Source organism: Neofelis nebulosa, chromosome 6 (genome assembly GCF_028018385.1).
Source record: "Neofelis nebulosa isolate mNeoNeb1 chromosome 6, mNeoNeb1.pri, whole genome shotgun sequence".
Lineage (NCBI taxonomy): Eukaryota > Metazoa > Chordata > Mammalia > Carnivora > Felidae > Neofelis > Neofelis nebulosa.
Genome location: NC_080787.1, coordinates 38,970,206 through 38,995,449, shown reverse-complemented (window position 1 = coordinate 38,995,449; position 25,244 = coordinate 38,970,206). Strand labels below are relative to the sequence as shown.

The 25,244-nt window shown below is 53.3% G+C and overlaps 1 protein-coding gene across 2 annotated transcripts; it reads left to right on the top strand.

The window, feature by feature from the left end:
* Positions 1 to 1,731: 1,731 nt before the first annotated feature.
* Positions 1,732 to 20,390, top strand: MTCH1 (mitochondrial carrier 1). 2 transcript variants are annotated; one of them, XM_058733761.1, is made up of 12 exons: positions 1,732 to 2,075; positions 5,883 to 5,967; positions 10,024 to 10,130; positions 10,671 to 10,748; positions 11,129 to 11,186; positions 11,534 to 11,585; positions 13,149 to 13,208; positions 15,625 to 15,718; positions 17,815 to 17,862; positions 18,064 to 18,131; positions 18,411 to 18,486; positions 19,549 to 20,390. In XM_058733761.1, exons 1-12 carry the CDS (start codon positions 1,755 to 1,757, stop codon positions 19,618 to 19,620), a joined length of 1,119 nt encoding a protein of 372 aa, XP_058589744.1. In that variant the 5' UTR covers positions 1,732 to 1,754; the 3' UTR covers positions 19,621 to 20,390. The 2 variants fall into 2 exon arrangements, with proteins under 2 accessions (XP_058589744.1, XP_058589743.1); XM_058733760.1 differs by having other exon boundaries at positions 15,625 to 15,769.
* The last annotated feature ends 4,854 nt before the right edge of the window (positions 20,391 to 25,244 follow it).

Genomic DNA, 25,244 nt, shown 5'->3' with positions numbered 1-25,244 from the left:
AGTAAACTGCCCCCCCACCCCGCCCCCACGTCCCCCAGAGCCCTGACTTCTTCTGGGTGGAGAGTTAATGTACTGCAGTTATCAGAGGCTGTGGGTGAACTTGACTTTAAAGCTTCCCATAAGAAAGCGAAATCAGAATCCAGGCAAAAGGAGGTCCTTTAAAGTGCTCCTGGGGGCTAGAGGTAGGCTTGATGAAGGTTATGTTTCTTTTTTTTTTTTTTTTAATTTTTTTTTTCAACGTTTTTTATTTATTTTTGGGACAGAGAGAGACAGAGCATGAACGGGGGAGGGGCAGAGAGAGAGGGAGACACAGAATCGGAAACAGGCTCCAGGCTCCGAGCCATCAGCCCAGAGCCCGATGCGGGGCTCGAACTCACAGACCGCAAGATCGTGACCTGGCTGAAGTCGGACGCTTAACCGACTGCGCCACCCAGGCGCCCCGAAGGTTATGTTTCAAGGGGGAAGCACATAACTTGAAAGGTCTAGAAAGCTTTGTATTGACTGAGACCACAACAAGCCTGGGTTAGCGAGCCCAAGGAAGGAAGAGAGGAAGGGAGGGAAGCAGGCAGGCAGGATTTCAACGTGGGCAGTGTATGAAGTATTTATTGTCAGGAGTGGCAAGGGGAGAGTTGACTATTTAGGCGGCAAGGCAGGAAGGGAGTCAGGAAGGGCAGACTGTAGGAAACCTGGTCTAAGTGGTCAGAGGCATGTGTCTATTCTAAAGAACTTTCTCACAATGAACACAGGATAAGTACAGGCAAAGGGACAGGTGCTCCACTGCTGTGTCCCTGCAGACCCCGGGATACTCGATTCTTTTCCATATAAACAGAAACGTTTATTGAGCACCTCCACAGCCAGCAGGGCACTGTTCTAGGTGTTGCTGGGGGTGAGGGTGGGCACGTTTACAAACAGGGACAAGGCAATTGCTGTAGTAAGTACCTTCCTCGCAGGGTTGTCATGAGGATTGTTCTTAACACGTCGTCGCAAAGCACTTGACCATGTCTGGCACATAGTAAGTGTGACTGAAGGGCCAGTTATCACTACCCATTTAACTATAAGACTTTCGGAGCCTAGCCCAGGACCTGCGTATGCTCCCAAGAAAAGACAGATTAAAACCCTCACCATCTAGTGAGGGAGATACGCAAATACTTTAGGGCCACTTTCCTAACCGTGGGCTCTAAGGGACGTTCGCAAAGGCTCAGTTGCAAAGCAGGATGGCCACAGTCGTTAAGGGGCGCCTGGATTTGGTCTAGTGAGGAGGGCAAAGGGATAAGACACGACTGGAGACCGCGGAGGGGCTCAAACTGGGGGAGGAGGTCTCGCAGGCCACAGTGTCAGCGCTCTGGGCCGCAAGGAGGCGGGCCCAGGACTGCGGAGAAAACTCCCGGAGCCGGGGAGGGGGTTTGGAAGCGTCTAAGACCATATTGGGGGCGTCTGGCTGGCAGAGCCGCCGAGCCCCGCCCCCGCCGCCTTCCTGGGGGCTCCCGGGGGAGCGCCCCGGCTGGCGGCAATCTTCACACTCTCCGAACCCGCGGCTCGGGCCGCTCGCGACCACTGACGCCCAGCCTGCAACCCAGCGACGGTCCAGGCCCCAATCCCGCCCCAGGCCCACATCCGGCGCGTACCACCTGCGGCGCCACACAGCCGCCCTCCCCCGCAGCCGCGAGTGGTGTGGCCCGGCCCCGCCCCCTTACGCCACTAGGGGCGGGGCGTCCGCCGTCACGTGACGGGGAGTGACCTCGCCGCCCGGCGCCATGGGGGCTTCGGACCCGGAAGTGGCGCCCTGGGCTCGCGGCGGTGCCGCGGGGATGGCGGGAGCCGGAGCAGGAGCGGGAGCTCGCGGCGGAGCGGCGGCGGGGGTCGAGGCTCGGGCTCGCGATCCGCCGCCCGCGCACCGTGCACACCCGCGCCACCCTCGACCCGCGGCGCAGCCTTCCGCCCGCAGGATGGACGGCGCGTCCGGGGGCCTGGGCTCCGGGGACAACGCCCCGACCACCGAGGCTCTTTTCGTGGCGCTGGGCGCTGGTGTGACGGCGCTCAGCCACCCGCTACTCTATGTGAAGCTGCTCATCCAGGTGGGGGCCAGGACGCCGTTGGGAGATGGGGGCTGCTGTGAAGGTGACAGGCCGGGATCTGGGGGAGGATGGGGGCAGGGAGCCTATGGTGACGGATTTGGGAAGAGGGGCGGAAGACGGCAGGTTTGGTGAGCTGAAGGAATGGGACAGAAAGGAAGCGTTGATGGGTCGAGGGGTCAAGGGATAGAAGCCACAGATTTGGGAGAGGATGAAAGGAACAAGGCATTTGGCGGGTGCAGGGGAGGGGTCGAAGGGATGAAGGAGAGGATTTGGAGGTTGAAGGAAGGGAGGTGATGAACTTGGAATTGGAGGAAAGGGGCAGCATTTGGGGGCGAGTAAAGAAGCAACAGAATGGGGGAGGGGCGGGAAGTTTTGGCGAATGGGCGGGGAGGAGGATTGGGGGGCCAAAGCAAAGTATTCAGATGAAGAGCACATATTTAGAGTAGAGGGGAGCAAGAGCTCTGGATTTGATAGAGATGGATTTAAAGCTGTTTGAGGGGACAAAGGACTGGAGGCCAGGGCCAAAAATTTAGGAGAGAAGAAAGAGCATCAGCCTCGGGGGAGGGAGGTGGAGAGAAGGTGGCGTTGGATTTAATGGTGAGGGAATTTGGTGGGACAGGGCGAAGGCAGAGGATTTAGCAAGGGAACGCTATGAGTTTGATGGCGACGACAGATTTGGTGGGAGGAGGGGACAGGGTGACGCGTTTTGAGGGAGGGGAACAGATAGGACGACGCAGTGGGGGAGGGGTGTGATGGCGATTCTTATGGAGAGGGGAGCCAGAAGGAGGCTTTTAGGGAGAAAGGGATGACGCACTTGGAAGAGAAAATGAAAGTCACAGTTGGGGTCGGGAGGTGGGACTCAACAGTCCTTGTATGGGGGGGATGGGTTATGGAAGTATTGGAATTAGGCAGGAGGGGCGGTTGGGACTTAAGGTGGCAAGATTGGTAGAGGCTGGCAGAAACTGAGGCCAAGGTGGGGATGACTCTGGAATGGAGCCATGCAGGGGCACTTGGCATATGGTGGTGGCCAGCAAGACCTTGCAGATGAAGTGGACTGCTTGAGAAAGAGAGAGAGATTGAGCTGGAAGGAGGCAGGGTGGAGGGGGTGCACTTGGCAGAATTAGGTGGGTGGCTAAGATAGGCACTGTTTAGATGGGGGTGATTCCAGCCTGGACTGGAACTGAAGATTTAGCCTAGAATTTTCCAGTTAGGGGAACGGCGGCAGGGCGGGGGTGTGAAAATTGAGATGGAGACCAACCAAGATTTGAGGTTTGAGTCGAGGCGAATGGGTGTTAGATTTACTATCTCTTTAACTGGGCTGAGAGATTGGTGGGGGGGAGGGGGATGTTCGGTTGGAATGGGAGCAGTTGGAATCTGGGATCTGAGGAATGGGGCAAGGGGTTTTTAGGTGTGACCGGGAGTATGACAAGGAATGAGGAGATTCGGTCAGGGACATCAGGGTGCCTGACTAGCGTCTAATTGTGACTGAGATTTGGAAATGGCTGGTGGGGGGAGATTGGGACTGGCATTTGGTTGTGTTTTGGGAGTGAGGGCTGCTTGATTTGGGGGATTAGGATTGTATTTTCAGCAATAGAGATTACAGGTTTGGGAGAGAGAGTGGGGCTTTGGAACTGGTGTTACCCGAGATGAGAAGTAAGGGTCCCAAGAGCTGAGTTTTTCCTCTGACGGAGTGAGATTGGGTGAGGGTTGTGTTTTTAGGGTGGGAGATAGGAGAGTCTGTAGAGTGGAGGGTGCTGAAATGCATAAGGAATGGGGAGGAGGGAGGGTTCATCGTTTGGACCTTGGTAGATGTGGTTTACTGGTTTGAGGAGAAAATTGAAATATAAGCGATTCGAAGAGGGAATTGGGAATGAGGAACACCAAAGCACTGGGTGGGGGAGGATGGGTGAGCCCACTTGGGTGGTCTATCTGATTTGAACCCAGCTGGTGCTGAGTGTAACGTGTTTCAGGGTGAAACCTTAGTAGATAGAGCTCGGGAGTGAGCAGCAGTTTGCAGAAAAGGCAGAACCTGTTTGAGGGGGCAGGTGGCAAGATTGGAGTGGCAGGTCTGGGGGTTGACTAGATCAGGTGACTAAGAACGCAGGGCCTCATATCAGGGTTCATCTGTGTTAAGTTTTGGGAGTTCGGGATTTGAGGGTGATGAACTGGCCCCACCAGTGCCTGATACAGAGTTACAGCTTTGGCTGTGGTTGGGACTGGGGAAACAGATTTGGGGATGAAATAGGGTGAATGGGACTTGGGCACAAATAACGAAAACTTGAGAATGAGGGGAATAGGGCTGCGATGTGTGCCTTTCATAATCTCAGGTGCAAGCACAAGAAATAGACTCAACAAACTGGGGGACTATGGGGTGAGGGGACACAGCAGACTTAAAGGTGCGCTTGGAATTACTCGGACTCCCAAGTTGTGACTATACGGAGACAGCAACAGAACAGTAGCTCACACTTGGAGTTGAAGGTGTGAAGGGAATACCGCCTATCGAAGAGAACAAAATCAAAACTTAAGTCAGAACCTTCGAACGTTTATCCAAGCAGGAGAAAGGTCTAGCAGGGGAGGGCTCACTGCACGGGTCAGCTGGCTCATGTCTTTCCTTCAACTCCCCTGGGCTGGAATTTGTTTTTTAAAGAAGGTCACCGTCGTGGAGGGTTTTTCATCTATAGTCCGTAATCTCTCCGGTAGCTCAAAATCACATCGACAGGGGACAGCCAGAACTTTCAAAAACACTTGACTAAGGTGAAGAAGGGAGGAAATTAGCCTAGGAAAGCCCTGGAAGCATACCTAGTCCAGTTTTTAAGACAGAACATCCCAACTCTGCCATTCCTGCTCCCTTCCTCATCCTAAAGGAGCTGCTGTGGTGCAGGGGCTTGGCTGGCCTCCTTTGAGGGTCACGGCTTGTGTCCTGGAAGGGGCCTTCTCCTATTCCACTCAGGTGCTGGTCTCCCAGGCACCTTGCTTTCTCCCTGACAGCAGAGTCTCTCTCCTCATCAGTTGGCAGCATAATAAATGGCCTCACCCTTCAGGAGAGAGACCCCACCTCCTCAAAGGTGTGTGGGTGGCTATGTCCTTCCCTCCCCCCAGCACCCCCCATCGTGCCATGAGTTTAATGGCTACTGTCATCATAACCTGCATCTATACAGCAAGAATTATGATAGCCCTACAGAAATGAGGGGGGTCATTCTGTCACAGGGCCATGAAGTGATCAAGATTAGAATACAGATGAGGAATTGTTTGAGGAGCAGCCGAGTTTGGAGGTAACAGTTTGCTCGGCCTGGGAGCGAGAGCGACTGATTTGTCAGCGTCTGTGTTGGGTGCAGAAAGGAACCTGAGTGTGGGCCGCACTCTGGGGTGGAGCTGAGCTGTCCTGAAGTTCAGGACCGAGGCGGGGGTGGGATGTGTTTTGGAGTTGGCACACTGGGGATTGAGGTTGGACTGAAGTTTTAGCCCAGAGATGGGACTTAACTGAGATTTATTCTGAGATGAGTGCAGGGTTTGAAGCACACAAAAACACTGGAAATGTCTGGCATTTGAAGGTGAGAATGTTGGGGGATGGGGTGACTTGGATTATGGTAGGGGGTAGGGATCTGGGACTATACGCTTCCGTTCATTGGGAGCTTACGTGATGCTGACGGTTCTAGATTCTGATGACGTTTCTGGTATGTTTTGCTGGGGAAACCAGCAAGAGCAGCATTGGAATTTGTAGAAGAGGCAGAGGCCTGGGGTATGAGAAGCGGTGAGCCGGACCAGCCGTAGAATCTGACCTTGCTTTTGTATTTGTTGATTCTGAAGGTGGGTCATGAGCCGATGCCCCCCACCATCGGGACCAATGTGCTGGGGAGGAAGGTCCTCTATCTGCCCAGCTTCTTCACCTATGGTGAGTGTGCTTTCCAGGCAGGAGGGCCCGCGCCGACAAAAAAAAGCGCGTCACACGTCACAGGGGGAGCAGGCCCAGCTGGCCCCGGGAACACACAGGACAGCGCGACACCCATGCTCAGAACTGGCGGGGATCAAAGAGTGACCAGAGGCAGCAGGGTTGCTGGGGCAGGAGCAGGTGAACAATGCAGCTTTGGGCCAACTACTCTGCCAGCAGCTGCCAGCCGTCAGCCCAGGCAGCAGGAGGGGCCGGGCCAGGACACTGGTCCCTGTCATCCCTGCCGCTCCAAGTTGTGCCTGGAAGTGTTGGGGGGGAGGGGTCCGGGGAGGTTTCCTTTTGATTTCTGAGCAGTCTGGGCTGTTACCAGTTTTCCTGCTTTCCTTTTAGTCCAGCAGGAGGCCTGTCGGGGGCTTCCTGGGTTCTTTTCCTTCTTCCTCCTCTTTCCCCTGCATCCCTCAGGCCGTGGACCCCACTCAGGCACCTCCACACAGGGGGCACAGGGCCGCCAGCACACGCTGCATTGCGCTTCACGTCTGGCATGCCCCGACCCGCTGCACGAGCTCGGGCAGATCGCTTCACTGCTCTGGCCTTGTGCTTCTAGTCTGCAAAGCTGTGTCTGCTTCTTCATCCGGGCCCCTCAGGCAAGCAGCCCCCAGCCCCCTCCCCGGCTCTGCTGCCTGGGAGGTCTGTCCACCAGCGGCCCGCCACACTGGAGCTTGTCCAATGCCACCTGAGCCCACCTGGCCGCCTCCACTGCTCGTCGCCAGACCCCCAGGTGCCAGCTGGCCAAAAGCCTTTCAAACCCATTATCGCTGCCTCTCTCCCAGTCCCTACCCTCCTTAGACTTCTTTAAATGTGCCCTTGCTTCTCCATGTTCCCAGCCGGCTGATACCCTCAGGCTCCCTCCACTTCGGCTCTTCTTTCTTGTTTGGTTAGTCTAGAATGTTCTCTGAAAATCTTTTTCTAATTAATTAACTAATTATATATTTTTAAGCATTTATTTATTTTTGAGAGACAGACACAGCGCATGAGCAGGGGAGGGGCAGAGAGAGAGGGAGACACAGAATCCGAAGCAGGCTCCAGGCTCTGAGCTGTCAGCACAGAGCCCGACGCGGGGCTCGAACTCACAGATGGCGAGATCATGACCTGAGCTGCAGTCAGACGCTTAACCGACTGAGCCACCCAGGCACCCCACCTTTCTTTGTGTGTGTTTTGAGAGAGAGAGAGACAGCTTGAGTGTGCATGCGCGTGTGAACGGGAAGGGGCAGAGAAAGAGGGGAACAGAGGATCCGAAGCAGGGCCTGCGCTGACAGCAGAGAGCCAGATGTGGGGCTCCAACTCAGTGTGAGAGTACGACCTGAGCCGAAGTCAGATGCTCAACCGACTGAGCCACCCAGGCGCCCCTGAAAATCTTGCTGCTGAATAACCTGTGGTTTTGCCTCCTGTCACCTTTTTTAAATTTCACACACTCTTGGCAGAATCTGATGTCCTGTTTCTCTTCCATTTTTGCCACCATGACATTGAGTAGTCTAGGGCCAGGCAGAACATATCATTTTGTGGGGAAGTGTGTCCGTATTTGTTTTTATTTAAAAACCGTCAGTGAAGGGGGGAGGGAGAAGGCCCAGAAGTAGGCACAGGAAAGCCAGTGTACAAAGCTAACACTGGGTTTGTGGCCCCTCCATTGTGGCCTCTACGCACGCTCTAGCCGAATGAGGGACCCCAGGTCAGAGCCCAGACTGTCTCTACTTGTGTCACACAGTCATTCCCGGAAGGTCTCACGGTAGAGGGGTCTTGACCCACATTTTGCCTCTTGCAGAGATGAGCAGAGCTCTGAGGTGCCCCTGCTCACGCCGCGTGTGTAAATGTTGTTTCAGTCCAGATGTTGTAAACAGATGCCCGTTAGGCCGCTTTAGACACCCTGCCTGCTCTCCCGTCAGGGAGGGGGCTCAGCTGTCTGCATGTCTAGATGCTGTCTGGACAACATCTACTCCTCCCCATGTCATGTTGGAAAGTGCCATAGATGTCGTGACATTCTTTGGTGTAACAATGAAATTCCTGGGGCGCCTGGGTGGCTCAGTCGGTTAAGCGTCCAACTTCGGCTCAGGTCATGATCTCACTGTCCGTGGGTTCGAGCCCCGCGTCAGGCTCTGTGCTGACAGCTCAGAGCCTGGAGCCTGTTTCAGATTCTGTGTCTCCCTCTTTCTCTGCCCCTCCCCTGTTCATGCTCTCTCTCTCTCTGTCTCAAAAATAAATAAATGTTAAAAAAATTAAAAAAACAAAACAAAACAAAACAAAAAAAACAGTGAAATTCCTGGAGAGAAACCATGGCATGACGGAGCCCCTGGCCGGCTGTGGGACCTTCTGGGCCCACAAAGGCCCCTGGAGGAATTTTTGCCTGCCTTCCTCTGCTCTGAGAAACAGGAGTTCCTGCTCCTTTTTTACTGGTGGGCAGGTCAGCTAGAAAGAGGTTAAGTGACTCACTCATGATCCCTCTAAGACTTTTTCCTACCTGGCTCTCTCTTGCTGGCTGGAGCTCCCCTCCCTCAAAATAAACCTTTCTTCCCGTGGTTCACTCTGAAGCAGGGCACCCTGCTGTGTCACCCAGTGTCCTGTCCCCTCCTACTCTTCTCTTTCCAGTCCCACCCCTATCTCAGGAAGCTAAATATGCAGGGAACAGGTGCTCCCGGCCCCACCATGAGCCCTTTCTAGCAGCGACATTGAAATGCTGGGTTGGCAGACATGTTGCAGTGGAGAGAAAGGTGCATTTGCCGGTTCCTGCCACTGCGTGGTGCTAAGGAGCTGAAGTCAGGTCTGGAAGGGGAGCACAGTGAGAGAAAGTTCTGCTAGCTTCTAGGTATGCAGGTTTAAAAAAAAAAAATGATCGTAGTTTAAAAGTTGATACTAAAATAATGACACATTGGAGCCCCTGGCTAGCTCAGTCAGTAGAGCATGTGACTCTTGATCTTGAGGTTGTAAGTTCGAGTCCCACGTTGGGTATAGAGATTACTTAAAAACATAAAATCCCGGAGCGCCTGGGTGGCTCAGTAGGTTAAGCCTCTAGCTCTTGGTTTCAGCTCAGGTCATGATCTCACAGTTCGTGAGTTCAAGCCCCGTGGCCGGCTTCATGCTGACAGTGCAGAGCCTGCTTGGATTCTCTCTCTCCCTCTCTCTGCCCCTCCCCTGTTCGTGCTCGCTCGCTCTCTTTCAAAGTAAATAAAAAACTTAAAAAAAAATAATGAAACATTAAGAGAGGTATCCTTTTAGAGATCCTAATGAAAAAACACTGATTCATACAGGTAGGGTCTACCTTCCCTGACTGCTTAAGTTTTTTCTCTAGAATAGTTCATTGGTGCCTGTTACTTCTCCACTAGCTATGTTGTTTCCCCACCTCATCCCCTGCTGTGAGTCATACATGCTAACAGGTACTAAGGTGGGGCCTGGGTGCAGCACAGGGTAAGGGTGGTCCTCTTCCTGGTATGCTCAGGGGACATTCTTGAGCCTTTCTTCTGGGAGTTTTTCCTTTTTCCTCCCTTAGGTTGCAAACTTCATCATTGCCTGCGGGCACTCTTTTTCCTTTTTTTCTCTCCCCCAAGAAAAACTGTTTCTTAATTAATGATTTAGTCATCTCTACACGCAGTGTGGGGCTCGAACTCACAACCCCTAGATCAGAAGTCGCATGTGCCTCCAACTGAGCCAGCCAGGCGCCCCAAGAGAAACATTTCCTTTTATAAGCAACAGAATTGGTTTGTGGGTTGTAGCAGTTAAGTTGCTGAGTTGAAACACTAGCTGAGTTTGCCAAGTCGATTTTTCAAACTTAAAACAAAAATTTGTGACTTTGGCAAAAATACATTTTGAAGGTTTTACAAAAAGAAATGGGCTAGAGAAGACTCTGGGGTTGGGGCCTGATTGCTTGTGGGCTTTGGACAGCTGCCCCCTTCCGTGACCCAAGTCAGCATGTGCTGAGGGACAGGCTGCATCTGGTCTGGGTGTGACTGTGACCGGGGGTGGGTCTGTCGGGGCAGGGGATGTGACACTGCCACCTCTGCTTTCTTGTAGCCAAGTACATCGTGCAGGTGGATGGGAAGATAGGGCTGTTCCGAGGCCTGAGCCCCCGACTGATGTCCAATGCCCTCTCCACTGTGACCCGGGGCAGTATGAAGAAGGTGAGCCTGGGGGGCAAAGCCAGGATCGGTTGCCTGAGGTTCTCCCCAAGCTCCCTGGTGGCCCCAGAGGCAGCCATGTGCACTGGTCCGGTTTCTCCTTTCCCAGGGGACACCCAGGCGCCATAGCCAGGCTCCAGACCCTGGTGCGTCAACACCTCCTTGATTGGGAAGTTTCCCGTCCCTATTCCTCCCGCTTTCCCCCAGCTGTGACAAGCTGTGACCGCAGGTCGGGGGAGAGGGGTCCCCTCCCCCACCCCCGCCAAGCTCCAGCCCTGGGGTTACCAGAGGTGAACCTAGCTGCAGGGAAAATAGTAGGAGCTGATTCCTGCCATTCCTGTCCCTTAAGAGTTACATTGAGGAGGCATAGCTGAACTTTGCTTTTGGCAAAGTTTTTTGGGTTTGGGGGGTTTTGTTCTTGTTTTTAATTAAGTAAGCTTTATGCCCAACCGTGGACTAGAACCCACGACCCTGAGATCAAGAGTCACATGCTCCACCGACTGCGTCAGCCGGGCGCCCCACTCCTTTGTTTTTGTACCTCAGGTTTTCCCTCCGGATGAGATCGAGCAGGTCTCCAACAAGGACGACATGAAGACTTCCCTGAAGAAAGTGGTGAAGGAGGTGGGCATCTGGGGTCGGAGAGGGACAGGCCCCGGAGGGGAGTCTGATTGTTTCTCACTGCCGAGTTGGACAGGTCATTGAAGAGACAGGGTTGGCTCTTCACTCCGCATGGGTAGGGTGGGACATGGAAGGAGCCCCGGCACGGCCACTGCAAGGAATCCCAGAAAGCCTGTCAGCCATCATGGGGCCTGGCCTGAGACCCAGCCGCACCCCTGGGCGGAGGAAATGGGGGGTGGGTGACAGGTGGGGCTATCCGAGGTAGACTGGCCCCATCGGGGGCTGTGGGATCCCAGTTTGTCCATTGTAAGAGCTTGTGTTCCCCTTGAGGGCCCATTCGAGAGAGAGGCCAGACCAAGCCCCTGCCCTCTGCTCTCTTCCAGACCTCCTACGAGATGATGATGCAGTGCGTGTCCCGCATGCTGGCCCACCCCCTGCACGGTGAGCCACCCCTTTGGAGACTGCCTCTCACCTGTGGGATAAGCCCTTGTGGACTGAAGCCGGCGGCGGTAGAGCCCTGGGAAGCGTAGTGGGGTGGGGTGTTCCCCCGGAACCGCACTGAGGAGAGATGGGCGGGGAGTCCTGGCCACAGGGAGCAGGGGCCCTTCCCGGGCAAGAAGAAATGGGATGCTGTGGTCACGGGGTACGACGGGGAAATCCCAGAGGCCCTCCTCCCCTGCTGCGCTCTGACACAGGCCTTGGGCAGCGGCCGCTGCACCGGGCACCCCACAGCTGGGTGCCCCGGGTTTTGGCCACGACATTACCTGCGTGTGTTTCTTTTTCCTCAGTCATCTCAATGCGCTGCATGGTCCAGTTTGTGGGACGGGAGGCCAAGTACAGGTGGGTAATTCTTCCCGGACTGGCAGGAGTGGTCCTGTCACCCTTCAGAGTCTGCCAGGACAGGCCGTGCTGGGGTCAGTTGCTGTCCCTTCTCTACTCTCGTTCTAACGTGCTAGCTTCAGAGGAACATGGCAGTGGGCGGCCATCGACAGTGTCCAGGGGCGTTTTCTCCCCTCCATCCCATGTCCGGGGCTGCCCTGCAGAGGGGTGAGTGGGAGTGGAGTTGGCTTGGACCGTGCCACCTGGGACTGCACTGGGGTTCCATCCTGGACCCCCTAGTTCTGCCCTAACCATTTCTCCAGCTCTCACAGCTCTGCTGACTTGTAGGTCTTTTCATCTTCTGCTAAGAGGCAGTTCCACCCTGTGGGCGGGGGCCCACTCCCTTGCTTGCTTACCGAATACCTCCTGGCATCTGCCGGGCCCGCAGTGAGCTCAGTGCCGTGGGGGCAGAGCTGTGTGGGCAGAGCTCTTCCCCGGGACGGTTATGCCCTCCTGTCCTCCTTGCCCCGCGAAACCCCGTGGAGGACAGCAGGCAGATCCTAGAGGCACGTGGCAGGAGGACACATCTCTGTTACCCTTCCCAAGACTCTTCTCTCCTGGCTTCAGTTGTTTCCGGCAGCTGTCCTGTGGGGCCGCTTCCCCAGGCAGCTCGGCTGCCATGGCCTCATTTGAGGTTCACTAATGGGAGGTTGGCCCATTCTCCCAAAATGAAACCGCGAGGTTGGTAGACACGACCATGAGGGGATGGTCTGGCTCAGAGCCCCAGTGGCCAAGAAGAAGGGCTGGGGGCCTGGCAGGGCTGGGTGACTTGGGAGCAACCTCGGCTCCCATCGTCTCTCTGTTAAACTTCCCCTGCCACTTAGGCTTTGTAGGGCCTCTGCTCAGGATAGGCCACTTCGCGTTGCGAGCCACAAGTCGTAGAGATTGCTCTTAAGCCTGCTTTGCGGCTCTTAAGCCTGCTTTGCGTTTCATACCTGACGCCAGCCTGTCCTTTGATCTCCAAGCGCCTGCTGGGGAGGGCCAGGTGACTTTTCCCAGGCTGCATCGGGGCCTTCTGCTACAGGACCTTCTGCCTCAGGTTCCTTCTCTGCCCTCTGGGCAGGTGGTTCCCCGCTCGCCACCCCTCCTGCTCTCACGCTGTCGGGCATGTAGTCTTCTCCGCTGGAAGGCTGCTGAGCCAGGGATAGGCACTAGGGCCAGGCAGGAGAAGGTCCCGTTACCTTTGCAGCAGCCCAGACTGGAGGCCAATTCCCAAATTCCAGATCCACAGCAGGCAGTAGTAGAGAACCGTTAGGCTCCTATCCTGGGGTGAGTGGGTTTCCCATCCCCGTGAACTGTGTCAGTGCCCCTCACTCCTAGACGAGAGCTCTCTCTAATCTTCTCCACTTGGTTTCTGCCTGGTAACACAGAATCTCCTCTCTGCATCCCAGCCCGGACTGGATGGCTTTGAGCAGGGATGGTGGGCTCTCCTCTCCTCTCCCCCTCCCCCCCCCCCACCCCCCAGGGGTGGTCTTCTCCACAGTGACTGGGTGACCTCGTACCCCTGTCTTGCCTTCTTCACAGCGGCGTGCTGAGCTCCATCGGGAAGATTTTCAAAGAGGAGGGGCTGCTGGGATTCTTTGTGTACGTGAGTTTCTGTACCCCATAGCTGGCCACGTGGCGTGGCTCTACTAACAGACACATTCTCAACCTCCCAGGCTGTAGCTGCCAGGCTCAGACTAACCACTGGGCTCCGTCCTGCCTGCATAGCTGCATTCTGGCTCCGTGCAGCCCTGGGGCTCGCGTGAGCCAAGGATTGTCAGGACCGATGCCGTCCCGCCCTTTGCAGATCACGGCTCACACAGAAATGGTACTGCGTGTCCCGCACGCTGCGGAGAGGGACTGACGGGCCCCTCCCCCAGACCCCGTCCATTTGCCCTGAGGCCGATCTTCAGGAGCCAGGGCACTCTATCTAGGGTATTCCACATGACAATCCATACTTCTGGCTTCTCCTGAAAAGTCGGGAAACCCGGCTCTGCTGAGCCTGTGTTTGTGCGGAGCGGCCAGAGGCAGGGCACGTGATCTCCCGAGGACCGCGGATCCCTGCCCTCCTCGCTGTCTTGCCTCCGCCTTAGTTCACATGCAAAAGAGAAAGACCAAAAAGACTATGTCCAGACAGAATAAACCACAAGCAGACCCAAGAGCCAAGCCTGACATGTGGCTTTTGTTTGGCCTTGTTAAGACTTTGGCAGTGACATACGTGTCTAAGCACGGAGTCCTCTGTTCATTGTGGCTTTATAGTTGGTCAGGAGTTTTTATGCAGGATCTCTCATGTAACCAAGAGACGACCATGTAGGTGCGTGTGTGTGTGTGTGTGTGTGTGTGTGCGCGCGCATATGTAATATATAATAAATGGTTCTCACCAGGGGGTGATTTTTGCCTCCAGGGGACATTGGTCATGTCTGGAGACATCTTTTGCTTGTCACAGTTGGCATCTAGTGGGTAGAGGCCAGGGATGCTGCTAAAATAAACATCCTGCAACGCAGAGATCGGCCCCCCAAGACAAAGAATTATTTGTCCCTAAGTGTCAATAGTGCCAAGATTGAAAAACCTTGATCTATACACACACTCACACACTCCTATATTCAGGTGTGTGTGTGTGTAAGTAAAATGAATATTTGATTGTGTGACTGGTACATCAGACCGTAAAACTACATGGCCCCACCTCTGGCTGTTTTCATACTCACTCTGTGGTCCTCTTCTGGTGTGTGAAGAGCTTCTGACACAACACACGCTTGCTCATTGGGTTCTTCTGTTTATCACATATTTGCAGACCAGGTGATACATATGTGTTACAGGACTGAGGAGGCACCAAAGCTTATGTGAGTGGTTAGTCTGAGCACAGGTTGGGGCAGCAAGATTGCAGATGGCATTCTTGAAGTTCATTTTAGTCACATCCCTTCAATATACATTTTTTTGAGCTTTGCAAATATTTTTTGAAACATTAAAAACATTTTTTTAGTGTTTATTTTTGAGAGAGAGACAGACAGACCGTGAGCAGGGGTGGGGCAAAGAGAGAGGAAGACACAAAATCCGAAGCAGGCTCCAGGCTCCCAGCTGTCAGCACTGAGCCTGATATGGGGCTCGAACCCACGGACCGTGAGATCATGACCTGAGCCAAAACCGAGTCAGATGCTTAACTGACTGAGCCACCTAGGTGTCCCTGTCTTTTTTTTTTTTTTAACTTGTTTTTTTTTTTTTAACGTGTTTGCATGTTTAGATATTAAGGACATTATTTCAAAATATTTGAAAAGCTTGGATTCGAGCCCCACGTCAGGCTCTGTGCTGATATCACAGAGCCTGCTTGGGATTCTCTCTCTTTCCTTCTCTCTCTGCTCCTCTCCTCACATTCGCATGTACATGCACTCTCTCTCTCAAAGTAAATAAATAAACATTAAAAAAAAAAACCCCACAAATAGCACACAGGACCTATTGATCTCAATCTGGCTTTTTGCCCTCTGCACCGTATCTTAGGGACCTTCCATCGCGTTTTGTAGAGCTGTTTAATTCTAAAGGCCATCATTTTAACTGTCAGTCCTCTTTGCAAAAGCTTGTATGGAATGGCTTCAATGGAACATTCTAGGGGTGAAGACAACAGACGCATGGAACAGAGTGTTTTGTGAGAGTTGATTAGGTAAAGAGGCCAGGAGAAAACTATCAATGTGTAGACCCTGTTTCATAATCTGCATATGAAAATCCCAGATTTAGCAACATTCACATCTTGAGGCCGGGCCTCTGTAGTTTGAAAACCACTTGTGAGACCGCAGACTTACTGGCATCAGATGTGGTGTGTGACACCCCCACGGAGAAAAGCACACTGCCTTCCTGGCGTGGGTAGCCACTGGCCCACATGGCCCCTGCAGGCTGTTGTCCTGAGGCGGTACTTTTGGCTATGCTGAAGTTTTCAGCTTGGAACATCCCTGCCTCCTTCCTGGGCGTGGAGCCCCCAAGAAATGTTCCCCTCCCTCCCCTGCTCATCTTTGCTCACCTTGTTTTTTAGCGGCTTAATCCCTCACCTCCTTGGAGATGTGGTTTTCTTGTGGGGCTGTAACCTGCTGGCCCACTTCATCAATGCCTACCTGGTGGATGACAGCGTGAGTGACACCCCAGGGGGGCTGGGAAACGACCAGAATCCAGGTTCCCAGGTTGGTTGGAACAAGGACTTGTCAATCTTTCCGTGTACCGCTGATGCCCAGGGTCAGGGGCAGACTCGAGGACTCTGGGATCTGAGCACCAAGGTCCTGAGGGCTAGGGATTCTCTGGGGAGTGGCCTAAGAGGGCCTCTCATTGTCCCGGGGGCAGCTTTGCTTCTGGGGAGAGTGGGCTCCAGAGAGGAGATTCAAGATCCGCAACCAGACCTGGAGGAGTTCGTGGAATGCATGTCCTTGGGCAGTTTTAGAAATAAAACGGATCCCAGCTTATCCGAGGAAATGATCCAAGTAGGAATCAGGAAATCAGGACACAGACCAGCTAATAACCCTCTACCTTTTGCTTCAGGTTTCATGCTTAATGTTCACTCTTTTGTGAACATTATGGTATTTGATCCCAACAGCACCCCATTTGTGAAAGGAACAGGGCAGGTGTAATGTCCCATTTTACTGGTAGAGAAGTTGAGACCCAAAGATTGAGAGGCTCTCCAGAGGCACTCGGCTAGGACTCAGCAGGGCCGGGACTGGGTCTTTCCCTGTGCTCGGCTGAGGGTGCTTCCTCCCGCCTCGAGGTTTTTTTACTTCGGCTAGGAAGTATACCTTATAGGCACACCCCACTCTTTTGTTAGCAGTGGTCCATACAGCCTGGTCTGCACAGACCTCAGCAGGCTAGGTCAAGCATGAGGAGGCTTTGATCCTTGTAAAAGGCACTTGTTTCAGAAAGGTGTCTGGGGACCTGGTGGGTTGACAGGTTCTGCCTGAACCAGGTTGAGCTGGGGAGCAGTGATGGGCAGGTAGCCAGACACGCTAAGAGCAGGGATTGCCAGCCCCAGGAGGATAGGCGGGCTGGGGGCCTGTCTGTCAGAACCACCTCGTGGTGGGGGTGGGGGTTCATAGCCTGCATATGTCTGTGTCTGGGCATGTGTCGTGTGGTGAAGAATGTCCCGCCCCAGCTGAGAGCCTCTGCTCAGGGAAACCAGGGCTGGCCTTGGGTAGGTGAGTCTCGCTGGCCTTTCAGCGTAAGCAGGTTCCTAAAGCTCCCTGGAGGCCAGCTCCCACTTGCAGTCAGAGTGGCACACACCCAGGGCCCTGCCCTTTCTCAGGGCCTTGGGGAGAGGGCGGGCGGCGTGTTGCTGCTGTCACGTGCAGAGCAAGGCGGGGACAGCCGGGGCATCTTAGTGGGGGGAGGGGTGGCCCACAGCTGGAGGGTTTCCCCTGAGTCCAGGTGGGCGGGTGTTTGACCAGGGGCTGCCGCACTTACCACCAGCACAGGCAGTCACCAGCGTCGCGGAAAGGGCTTTGCGAGCGCTCTTCTGCATGTGGCTTAAAGGCCAAGGCGAGGTTGCCTGTGAGGCAGCAGCGCAAGCCTCCGTCTGGGGTTACTGGGCATCCGCCTGACAGGATGGCCACGCCCCAGGAAGCCGAGGCACAGGTAGTCACCCTTCCTAGCGAGGGGCCATCCCCTGGACAAAGAATTCAGATGTTGGGGCTCGGAAGGGGGTGAGACTTTGCTAAGGTGGGAGGGTAGCAGTAGGCTTCGAGTTCCCCCTCGCCTTTTGCTGCAGGACCAGGATTCTGTGTCTGGGGAGTTCGGGGGGGTGTCTGTCTTTTCGTCCACCTGCTGACCACCGACTGTGTGCCAAGCCCTGGACACTGATCGAGGCAGACCCAGGCCACGCCCTTGGAACTCACGGCTCGTTGGGGTACACAGGCCAGTGGCCAGTGATCCCGTTTACGTGGCCTGCACCTGTGCTCACCATCCCTGGTGGGCTCTCCAAAGCCTTGTCAGTCCACTTACCCCACTTCTGTCTCTCAGAGCTGCCCTTGGCTCTGACTACAAGGCCACGGAAGCCACCGGCGGGCCCTAAAAGGGAACACTGTGCAGCAGTGTGCGAGGAATCGAGCCCAGAGGGTGTGTGAGGCCGGTGTGCGGGGTGAGGTGGGGGGGCCGCAGACCAGGTAGCATGGGGCGAGGGTGCTTGTCTGAAGTCTGCATCCCGAGGTACCTGTAGCAAACCGGTCTCCCTTTCTTGTCCCTCCAGTTCAGCCAGGCCCTGGCCATCCGAAGCTATACCAAATTTGTGATGGGGGTAAGTCGAGCCAGCTGCTCAGCCCGCTGCCCTTTCCGCTGCCCTGTGGGCCTGGGTTGGGCTTAGGAAGCCAGCTCTAATGGTGGCTGGAGGCAGGCCTGGGTGTAGGGTGTGGGGACAGCGTGTCCTCGCTCCCTGGGCCGGGGTACGGGCTGGTGGCGGTGGTGGGGTCGCTGCCATTCATGTCTCCCCGGATCTCAGATTGCGGTGAGCATGCTGACCTACCCCTTCCTGCTGGTCGGTGACCTCATGGCTGTGAACAACTGCGGGTAGGTGTGCACCCCTCCCCCCGGCACCCTGCCAGGACCGTGGGGGGTGGCGGTCCAGCTGAGTCTGTCCGGTGCTCTGCTTTCTCCCGACTGCTCTGTGTGTAGGCTGGGCCCCCGGTATCCTGGCATCCTCCGGGATTCACTGCCCCCCTTGGGGATGAATCTGGGATTCAGGAGGTGGGTGGTGGCAGCTCCGGGCCACCCCTTGAGACCTCCTGTCCCTTGGCTGATCCGTCTCCTGTTGTTCAGTGGGGCTGACGTGCTCTCCTTCCTGGGCAGGCTGCAGGCCGGGCTCCCCCCGTATTCCCCCGTGTTCAAATCTTGGATCCACTGCTGGAAATACCTGAGTGTGCAGGTAGGCAAAGCTCCTAACAGAGGAGGTTCCCCCCACTCTTCCCCCACGTCAATCAGGTGAGACGGTTTTGTGGACTCGACGCTGCGTGGGAAGACAAGGGATCGTCCTGGGGTCCGGTGTTGTCAGTAGGGAGGATAAAGAACGGAGACCTTTGGCGTAAGGCATCTTCGTTAAATTTTCACTTTATTTTAGAAAAGATGTGAGGTCATTAGATCTGAATTTGCTTATAGATTTTACATTAGACACCGTCTCCTTTTCTTCCTCAACTTTTAAAGACTCATACTGTGAGGGAGCCCATGGGGTAGGTGGTGAACCTGAAGCCCAGGACCTTAGACCTCGAGTAACACGGCTGACAACGCAGCGGCCAGGAGCACTTCTGACGAGCAGCTGCTGTGTCCAAGGCTGACCCCTCCCTTCTGTGGGTCATCCCTGGTGTCCAGGAGAACCTGAGGCTTGAACTGGGCCATGCGGCGAGGGTGCCCGTCTTGGGATTTCATGTTCTCTGCCCAGGCATCCTCTTGCTGGGCTGCAGCCCTTGGGCCCAGAGGTCAAGGATCCAGGTGTCTGGCTCAGGGCAGATCCTTGCCTTTTCCTAGCCTTGGTTTGCCTCAAAGCAAAGTGGGGCAGCAGTCTGGGGAAGAGCCGGCACACTGACAGGCCTCAGGATCGAGAAGAGGACAGGTGGGAGGAAGCAAGGGAGCAAGAGACACAGTTCTTCCCAGCGGCTCCCATCAGGTCTACGTCACATCCCATGGGCATTAGGGAGTCCCCGAAGTGTCTGAAGCCAGAGGGCAGCGAGTCTCCTCTATGGGGGTTTCCTGCTGAGTAGCCCCAGCGACATTGGACACCCTGTGACGTGAGGCAGTCCGATCCCTCGTGCCTCAGCACGTGGCATATTCTGACACTGCCCTCTAGGATTGCAAGCCTGCGCCCTCCACCCCTGCCTGACCCTGGGGTCTCTGAGCTGCTGGACCCTCTCTTGTCCCCTGCTGGCCTTGCTCAGGGGCAGGATGAGAAGCTTGGTGGCCCCTTTCACTGACCTGACTGTTGCTTCCAATCCAGGGCCAGCTTTTCCGTGGCTCCAGCTTGCTTTTCCGCCGGGTGTCCTCAGGATCGTGTTTTGCCCTGGAGTAACCTGAATCGCCTGAAAAAACATGCTGCGTCAGCCTGGCCACCGGGGGTGGGGCCTGACCGTGTCGGGCACCTGTCAGATGAGTCCAACCCAACAACACCTAGATGTGCTCCAGCCAGCTGGGCTTCGGTTTCCGTATTTACCGTGCGTCTGTCCAGAAGTGGGGGTTGGGTGGGGGTGAGGCTGCACCCAGTGGATTGGTTACCTGTTAGGTCCGGGGAGGGTGGGGCAGGCCTAGGGCATTCGGGCAAAATCCCCTTCCTTCGCTCACGTGCCAAGTCTGCCTTGTGAAGGGGGCCAGAGAATGGCTAGTGGAGGCCCAGGTAGGATGGGAAAAGGCTCACGGGGTCAGCTCCCACCCCCCCACTCATACCCTCGTCCGCCCCAGCCTCATCCTGCGCCTCAGCTGGGAGCGTTGCCCCCCCTGCTTTGTAAATACGGCGGGATCCGCTTTCATGAGGCCGCCATCATGTCTAGGCCTGTGCGAGAAAGCCCTTGCCACGTTCTGCCTTCGTTCTTCTCAACACTACTTTTCTGATGCCGAGGCGGGCACCTTCTGAATGGGAAATCATGTGACTGCTCAGAGTGTGTCTCCCTCATCAAATGCTCGTCGGTTTAATGGTGATGCCTCACATGCAGGATCTGGTTACCTGTGCAGTTGTGAACACCCAGAAGTTAGGCAGGTCAGTGTCTCTCGTACTATTCGGTTTAAAAGTTCCCGGTAAGATTTGACCTTTTCTCCCTCAAATAAATGTATCGGTGGTGATTTGGAGTTTTGTGGAGAGTCCGTTCTTTTTAATTTCTTTAATTTTTATTTACTTTTGAGAGAGTGTGAGCAGGGGAGGGGCAGAGAGAGAGCGGGACACAGAACCCGAAGCAGGCTCCAGGCTCTGAGCTGTCAGCACAGAGCCCGACGTGGGACTCGAACTCACGAACGGTGAGATCCTGACCTGAGCCGAAGTTGGACACTTAAGCCATCGCCTGGAGAGGCCCTCCCGGCTTCAGAAAATGTTCCACCCAAACCCCTGTCGCCTCAGCACGGTTTGCGGATGACATTCTTGGGTTTTATCAAGAGTCATTTGGCGTGGTTACAGCAGAAGGGGTAGACACGGGCCCAGCTAAAGCACCAAGCTCTGTTTTCTCTGGTAAAGGCGGATCTCCCTTCAGTTTGTCTGCCCGGTGCTGGGGTTTATAAACCCCCAAAACTTACAAATGGAACCTGCTGGCCTCTGGGGACCATGGGCTTCCATCTGATGGGGCTTGAATACCAGCTGAGTTCCCCGAGTGTTTCTCTGCCCTTGTTCTAGAGGACTGGTTTCAGAGAGTTGGGGTCTGGTGACCGTGGTCCTGCTTCTCACAGGGACGGGAAGGCCCCTGGGATGCTTTTGTAGAACTGGTTTTCCCCAGTGGTCTAGTAACAGTTGTCTTGCAGGCAGTTTGCTTTATGTATCCCTGTTCCCCAGGAATTCAGGAGCATGCCCGTGTGGGTGTCCTGTAAATGTCCGGTGGCTGAGGCCACTGAGGTCTCTTACTCCCTTCAGACTGCTAAAGCGGCAGGGAAGGGGAGCACAGCGGGCCAGGCCTTGCTGGCACCATTTCCTTCCAGAGAAGGAAGGCCCTTCAGAGGCACGTCTGCCTTGTGGCACGTCACCTGTCTCCAGCCCGGTGTGGTTTCCCCCCATGACACTGACCACTGTCGCGGGGTGACTTTTCTTCCTGTCGCTTCACCTTCAGCTCCTGTGTTTGCATTGATTACCTCCTAAGGCCCCTGTGGATTTAGGGGCGCTTGGACTTGGGCATTTCAGGGCCCAGACTACATTTCCCAGGCTGTCTTCTGCACCCAGAAACAGCAAGAAAATCCCCCTGGGATGCTCGGTCTCAGGTTTTAGGTGGGCAAAGTACAGGTTCTGCCCCTCCTGTTTTTCAGGTCAGTATTCAGATGTAGGTGTTTTGTATGTTAACTTTGTTTACTCTGTTCCGTGTTTGAAGGCTAACGTCTCACCCACCATCCGAGCCCCTGGTATTTCCCTGTCCGTCCTGGAAACTAAAGTGCGACCAGGTTTTTAGCTGAGAAAGGAGATTGGGTTGGATTGGGGCACAGCTGGGCTGTCAGCAAGAGGAGGGGTGACAGGGAGTTAGTCTCCATCCTCCCCTCCTGGGAAACCTAATTCTGAAGGACAAAACCGGGAAGTCCTCTGCTAGGCGTCCCGAAAGGCCTGAGTTGGTAGTGGTGGCCTGTGCTGGGTCCTACCAGAGCCCTCGTTGCTTTACCGGTCCCCAGATGCCTGGGGCCGTGCAGCATAGTGCTGGAGCAGAGTACTCCCCACTCCGCAGAGGCCTGGAGGCCGCAGAGTGCCAGTCAAACTTCCTGTCATGACAAAAACATTCAGAAACCTTAGAACTTCCTCACCCTGATAAATGGCATCTATGAAAAACCCATCATTAACATTAGACTGAATGGTGAGAAACCTAACGTTTTCCCTCGACGCTCAGGAAAGACAAGGATGTCTGTCTTGCCATTACTCAACATTGTACTGGAGGGTCCAGCCAGGGCAAGCAGGAAAGTGAATTAAAAGTTATCTGGGGGGCACTTGGGTGGTTCAGTGTCCAACTCTTGATTTCGGCTCAGGCCATGATCTCACAATTCATGAGCCCTGTGTCGGGCTCTGTGCTGACAGCATGGAGCCTGCTTGGGATTCTTGCTTTCCCTCTCTCTGCCCCTCTCAACCTCAAGTGCTCTTTCCCTCTCTCTCTCTCTCTCTCTCTCTCTCTCTCTCTCTCTCAAAATAAACTTTAAAAAATAAAGTTATTTGGGTTAGAAAGAAAGAAGTAAAACTATGTCTGTAGACAACATGATCTCGTACATAGAAAATCCTAAAGAATCCACCAAAAATACATATAAACACTTAAGTGTTTAAACACATAGAAATAACATAATTCGGCAAGGGTACAGGTTATAAAATTGATACACAAAAATCACTCATACTCCTTTACACACACAGTTGAAGAAAGTGAGAATGAAATTAATAAACAATTTCATTTATAATAGCATCAAAAATAATAAAATGCTTATGAATAAGTTTTACCAAAAAACCGTACAATTTATACTTTGAAAATTACAGAACATTGTTGAACAAAAGTAAAGACCTTAAGTGGAAAGACAGCCCATGTTCATGGATTGGAAAACTTAGATGGCAGATTACACAATCCCTATCAAAATCTCAGACGACTTTGCAGAAATTTGACAAGCCGAAACTAAAATTCATGTGGAAATTCAAGGGATCCAGAACAGCCTAAGCAATCTTGAAAAAGAACAAAATTGGAGGGCTCATTTTGCAGTTTCAAAACTTACTACAAAGCTATGGTAACCAAGATAGTGTGGTACTGGCATAAGATAGACATATAGATCAATGGAATAGAATCGAGGGTCCAGAAATAAACATTTACATTTAAGGTCATTTGGTTTTGGACAAAGGCAACAAGACAATTAAACGGAAGAAGAATCGTCTTCCACGAAAAGTGCTTGGACAACCGGATGTTCACATGCATGAGAACGAAGTTGGACTCCCACCTCACACCACATAGAAAAATTAACTCAAAATGGATCAAAGGCTTAAATATAAGAATTGAAACTATAGGGGCGCCTGGGTGGCTCAGTTAAGCGTCCGACTTTGGCTCAGGTCATGATCTCGCGGTCCCTCAGTTTGAGACCCGCATCGGGCCCTGTGCTGACAGCTCAGACCTGGAGCCTGTTTCAGATTCTGTGTCTCCCTCTCTCTGACCCTCCCCCGTTCATGCTCTGCCTCTCTCTATCTCAAAAATCAATAAACGTTTAAAAAAAAATTTTTTTTTAAATTGAAACTATAAAACTCTTAGAAAAAGACATAGGCATAAATCTTTGTGACCATTTAGGTAATGATTTCTCAAATATAACACCAAAAAACAGCAACAACAAAAAAAATAGATAAATTGGATATCATCACAATAAAAACTTGTGTTCAAAGAACATCCTAAAGAAAAATTGAAAAGACAACTCACAGAATGAGAGAGAATGTTTTAAAATTGTATATCTGGTAAGGGACTTATCTAGACTGTGTAATTCCAATAGGGGCATTCTGGTGGCTCAGTCGGTTGAGCATGTGACCTCCTGGTTTGTGAGTCCGAGGCCCACCTAGGGCTCTGTGCTGACTGTGCAGAGCCTGCTTGGGATTCTCTGTCTCTGCCTCTCTCCGGCTCACCCACGTGCGGCTGTCTCCCTCTCTCTCTCTCTCAAAAATAAGTAAACATAAAAAAAAAAAAAAAAAGAATTGGGGCGCCTGGGTGGCTTAGTCGGTTGAGCGTCCGACTTCGGCTCAGGTCTGTGAGTTCGAGCCCCGCGTCAGGCTCTGTGCCGACAGCTCGGAGCCTGGAGCCTGTTTCGGATTCTGTGTCTCCCTCTCTTTCTGACCCTCCCCCGTTCATGCTCTGTGTCTGTCTCAAAAAAATAAATAAACGTTGAAAAAAAATTAAAAAAAAATTTCTACAACTCAATAATAAAGACTTGAATAGATCTCTCTCCAGAGCTAAATGGCCAATAAGCACCTGGAAAGATGCTTGGCATTATTAGCCATCAGGGAAATCAAAATCAAAACCACAATAAGATACTGCTTCACACTCACTAGGATTGCTATAATTTTAAAAAGATAACAAGTGTTGGCAAAGACGTGGAGAAATGGAAACCCTTGTTGCTGATGCAAATGTGAAATGGCGTGGCCGCTTCGGAAAGCTATCCGGCAGTTCCTAAAAAAAAGTTAGAGTGGGGCGCCTGGGTGGCGCAGTCGGTTAAGCGTCCGACTTCAGCCAGGTCACAATCTCGCGGTCCGTGAGTTCGAGCCCCGCGTCAGGCTCTGGGCTGATGGCTCGGAGCCTGGAGCCTGCTTCCGATTCTGTGTCTCCCTCTCTCTCCGCCCCTCCCCCGTTCATGCTCTGTCTCTCTCTGTCCCAAAAATAAATTAAAAAAAAAAAAAAAAAAAAAAAAAACGTTGAAAAAAAAAAAAGTTAGAGTGACCACGTGACCCGCAGTTACCTACCATACGATACTGCTCCTAGATAGATACCCAAGAGAAATGAGAACATACATCCACACAAAAACTTCTACACGCATGTTGATAGCAACATCAAAATAGCCCCAAACTGGAAACAACCCAAATGTCCACCAACTGACAAATGGATAAATGAAAGGTGTTCTATTCTAGGGGATATCACTGGGTGATAAAAAGGAATGAAGTAACTGCTTCATGCCACCACATGGATAAATCTTGAAAATGTGTTACGTGAAAGAAGCCAGACCAAAAAAAAGGCCACCTGTGTGTGATTCCAGTTACACAAAATGTCAGAACAGACCAATCCAGAGACAGTGGATTAGTGGTGGCTTAGGACCTGGGGTGTGGGGCTTCTTTTTGGGGTGATGAGAACGTTCTAAAATGTTCTGATGGTTGCACCACCCTGTGAGTAAAAACCACTGAGTGGTCACTTTAAATGGGTGAATTTTATATGAGTTATATATAGTTATTTTAGAACACACACGACGGAGAGGGACAGGGGAGAGAGAATCCCAAGCAGGTTCCACACTCAGCACGGAGCCTGA

What these genes read in the sequence shown, in the direction of transcription:
- MTCH1 (XM_058733760.1), top strand. Translation starts at nt 1,755, where the DNA reads ATGGGGGCTTCGGACCCGGAAGTGGCGCCCTGGGCTCGCGGCGGTGCC. An exon ending in CCCGGGGCAGTATGAAGAAG is followed by an intron (nt 10,131 to 10,670) that starts GTGAGCCTGGGG and finishes TTTGTACCTCAG; the next exon opens with GTTTTCCCTCCGGATGAGAT. An exon ending in GGACGGGAGGCCAAGTACAG is followed by an intron (nt 11,586 to 13,148) that starts GTGGGTAATTCT and finishes CCTTCTTCACAG; the next exon opens with CGGCGTGCTGAGCTCCATCG.